This window comes from Gastrolobium bilobum, unplaced genomic scaffold (assembly GCF_033153095.1).
Source record: "Gastrolobium bilobum isolate Gb01-03AN ecotype WA unplaced genomic scaffold, APGP_CSIRO_Gbil_v1 utg5255, whole genome shotgun sequence".
Classification (NCBI taxonomy): Eukaryota; Viridiplantae; Streptophyta; class Magnoliopsida; order Fabales; family Fabaceae; genus Gastrolobium; species Gastrolobium bilobum.
In genome coordinates, this window is record NW_026898528.1 from 340,071 (window position 1) to 343,984 (window position 3,914).

The window sequence follows — 3,914 nt, forward strand, 5'->3', positions numbered from 1 at the left end:
TGTGGAGAGCCTTCAGAATTCAGATTACTTGGTGAGGACGTTTTTCTCACTTTAATGACACGCGTCACTCTCTGCTTTGGATAAGTGGGTGGAGCAGTTTCCAGAACTTTAACAAAATATCTATGACCACGATGAACATGAGAATGACAAATGTCAGAACCTTCTGACAATCTCTGGGAAAAAAAAAGGAAACGCCAACCAAATAATTTCCACTTTCTCTAGAATCTTCCTGCTCCAGCAGCGCCTTAAAATTGCTTCAAATTAATGTCACTTGCAAATCTCTCTCAGTATTCACCACACTCAGTTTCCATTTTAAGAACATAAAATAAAAAAGTTTTAACATCGAAATCGAAAGAGTGAAATGCAAGGAAATAGAGTGAAAGAGGAAGAAACAGTGGTATGCGGAGGTGGTTCATCTTCGTCTTCTTCCGCAAGTTCAAACCTTTCCCCACAGCCCATGAAAGGGTTGCACGAGGCAGGTCCACCTCCATTTCTCACCAAAACCTTTGACGTTGTCGAAGATCCATCCACTGACTCCATTGTTTCGTGGAGCACTGCTCGCAATAGTTTCGTTGTTTGGGATTCTCACAAGTTCTCCACCACCATTTTGCCTCGTTACTTCAAGCACAACAATTTCTCCAGCTTCATTCGACAGCTCAACACCTATGTAAGTACTCTCTCTTTTTTTTCTTTTTTTTTTTATTTTATTCAATGATGTACGAGGTTTATTAAATTTAAATTCTAGTATTTCGGAAAAACACAAGATGTTCAACTAGGAATATTTGATGTCATCTATGTATTTTGATTAATTAGTTGAATGCTTTTATGTGATTCTATAAACAGTGACTTCAACTTTGGAAATGGATGTGCACAGGGTTTTAGAAAAGTTGATCCAGATAGATGGGAATTCGCAAACGAAGGGTTTCTGGCAGGGCAGAGGGAGTTGTTGAAGACCATAAAGAGAAGAAGAAATGTGACACAGTCACAGGGAATGCAATTGCAAGGAGAAGGAGGAAGTGGGGGCACTTGTGTTGTTGAATTGGGTGAGTATGGGTTGGAAGGTGAACTTGAGAGGTTGAGGAGAGACAGGACGGTGTTAATGGAAGAAATTGTGAAGTTGAGGCAGCAACAACACAACTCAAGGGAGCTATTATCTGACATGGGGACTAGATTGCAAACCACAGAGAAGAAACATCAACAGATGATGACTTTCCTTGCCAAAGCACTCAATAATCAATCTTTCATTCAACAATTCCTCCAGAGGAATGCTCAGAACAAAGAATTATTGCAGGGTGTTGAAACCAGGCGTAAGCGGAGACTAACTGCAAGCCCAAGCGTTGCGAATTTGCAACAAGTTCCTGTTACTGTGGCAGTCCCAATTAAGGAACCAATTGTGGACTTTCCAAGTCAAGAAGAACCGGAGGAAGACTTTGCAACTCTTGAGTCTGATATGGAGACATTCTTCTTATCTGCTTATGATAATGATTCAAGCAGTGAAATTAAAGACACAACATCAAGTTCAGTTCCAACTGCCAGTGGTAGTAATTTGAGTTCAGCCAGTGATGCTATATGGGAGGACTTGCTGAACCAAGACTTGGTTGCTGGGAATCCTGAGGATGAAGTTGTAATTGGTGATTTTTCCCAAATTGATGTGCCAGTGGAGGATTTGGTAGCTAAGCACGATGATTGGACCGAGGACTTGCGGAATCTTGTGGACCATATGGGTTATCTTGGGTCCAAACACTAGTGGATATGAAGTGTTTGTAGAAATTTTAGTATGTTTGCTCTCTGCAACTAAATTCCCCTTGCACTATGGTGGTACGCCTTTATTGTTTTTTTTTTTTTTTTTTTTTTTAATATATATTTATGGTTTGATAAATTCTGTAATCGTAATTGAATAATTGATGTAGAATATGAATGTTTTTGTATGCAGCAGGGGAGGAGGTAGTTGCAGAAGAGGCCAACAGATATTGTTCTTTATCTGTATCCTTTGTTAAACAACGTAAATTTTGTGATTAGCTGAGTATTCTTTGTACTGACGATACTTTTATGTTTATTTTGTTACCCTGTTTGTAACCATATTGTACATTTTGCAGGCGATATCAAAAGCAGATGTTCAAGGAAGTTATCGAAATGATTGACTGGGAAAAGATGTAGTATTAGTCTGCTTATAATTTGCTAGATTGTCAAATTTTCAGTGTTAAAGGAGGGTTCTTGTGCAGTGGCCCTCCCTGTACATTTCTTTGTTTAGTACCTGGGTATTCGTTTCATGTGTCAACATTTTCTGACTCGAGTGCCACTGGATTACATATATCTATCGATAAGTAGTTGAGTATTTAATTTTAAATTGTTGTCTCTATAATTTTGTGAGTTGCTTTTTGGATTTTCAGCTGAAGGTAGTAAATGACTAACTTTGGACATGTTATAAATTGCTTGTATCAATTACGCTATTGGGATTAGTTGTATTTTTCACCTGATTTATTTGTGAACAACTTTTTTTTTTCCTAATCTTTTGTTATCTCATCATTTTATCTAATCCATTGATAGTTTTTGCAACGTCTCCTCAAACCAGAAAGCAACTGAGAAATATTTCAGAATTAGGTAACTAAGCAAAATATGTAGGTCAAAATTTTCAAAGAACTGGAAAAAACTAGTATTTTTAAATATTTCAAAATTAGGTAATTATACAAAATAGATTTGATTTGTTTATGTTAAAAAATTATGATATGATTATGTGAAAAGTTATAATTATATAAAAATGAATAAATGGTAATAAAAGAAAAAAGAGAAAAATATTAAAATAGGTAATTGTAAAAACTCATGATTTATTTTTGTCTTTATATTGTTGGATGCTAATGAATTAGTGAATAAAAGATTAAGATTAAATATAAGTTTTTTTTATTTTTATATTGATGTATGTTCTATTTATATATTTTTTATCATTAGTCGTTTAACATTTGTGATGTAGTTTTGTTCTCTGTTTTAGCTAAGGGTTTACGTGGGCGGGGCAGATAAGTCGAGAACTGATAGATCCAGCACTTGCTCTCGTCGAAGGAGAGGGTCCTCCTAAAAACAAAATGAATAAAAATATTTCTTCTTATTTTCATTAACAGCAAACCAGCATTTTCATCCGATTCTAACAACAGATTCTACCCCCAACAAACCGTCTAACAACCATGCTAAACTCCCCCACCCTCAGCTCACAGCTGCTGCTCATACCACATAATCCTTTAGCCACTTAGGCTGGGCTTTATTCCTTTTGGTCCAACTAGTCCTTGGACTAAACTGATGGTCCATTCGCGCTGCTTCTCGAGCCCAATACTGATTGCCTCATTCTCTTTTTCTGGCTGCACTTACTCAACAGGGTTTAACCTGTGGCCACATTAGAATGGCAAATGGCAGAAATTTCTAAATTCTGGCAAATGCTAATTTACTAGAGAGGGAGCGGGATTATTATTTTGATTCTTGTGCCACTGATGTAATAGAATTGCTTAGTACATATTATAGAACGAAGAATTTTTTTGTTTTATTAATTAAAAATAATATAATAGTAAAGAAATTATTTAATAATAAGTTTATCTTATACTTTTCAAATCAGTAAAAAAAAAGGTAGAAGTATTTATTGAAAAAGATTCTATTAAAATTCATTTTATTTTACCTTATTTTAAATTTAAATTTTCTAATTTCCTTTGGTTCTTTAATTAGGTATTGTCCACTAAAATTCAAACACGTTAGGAACAGCTAAAAAGGAAAAATTACCAAAAAGAGAAAAGAAAGAAAGAAATAAAGATGCAAAAATAAGCAGAAGAGGTCATAAACTAAACAGGCAGTGCATCCCTTGTAAATATTTACGAGAGACTCACAACAATTCAACATATTTCAGGTTGTTTTGCCATCAAATTTTATTACATTAT

General features: G+C 35.1%; 1 protein-coding gene across 5 annotated transcripts; it reads left to right on the forward strand.

Annotated features, from left to right (window-relative positions):
* Positions 1–213: 213 nt before the first annotated feature.
* LOC133317077 (heat shock factor protein HSF30) lies at positions 214–3,521 on the forward strand. Of its 5 annotated transcripts, none has more exons than XM_061518887.1 (4): positions 214–667; positions 875–1,818; positions 1,934–2,002; positions 2,097–3,521. In XM_061518887.1, the coding sequence occupies exons 1-2, from the start codon at positions 362–364 to the stop codon at positions 1,745–1,747; spliced, it is 1,179 nt and encodes a 392-aa protein (XP_061374871.1). In that variant the 5' UTR covers positions 214–361; the 3' UTR covers positions 1,748–1,818; positions 1,934–2,002; positions 2,097–3,521. The 5 variants fall into 5 exon arrangements, with proteins under 5 accessions (XP_061374871.1, XP_061374872.1, XP_061374868.1 ...); XM_061518888.1 differs by having other exon boundaries at positions 1,937–2,002; XM_061518884.1 differs by having other exon boundaries at positions 1,934–2,327; positions 2,987–3,515.
* Positions 3,522–3,914: the final 393 nt, after the last annotated feature.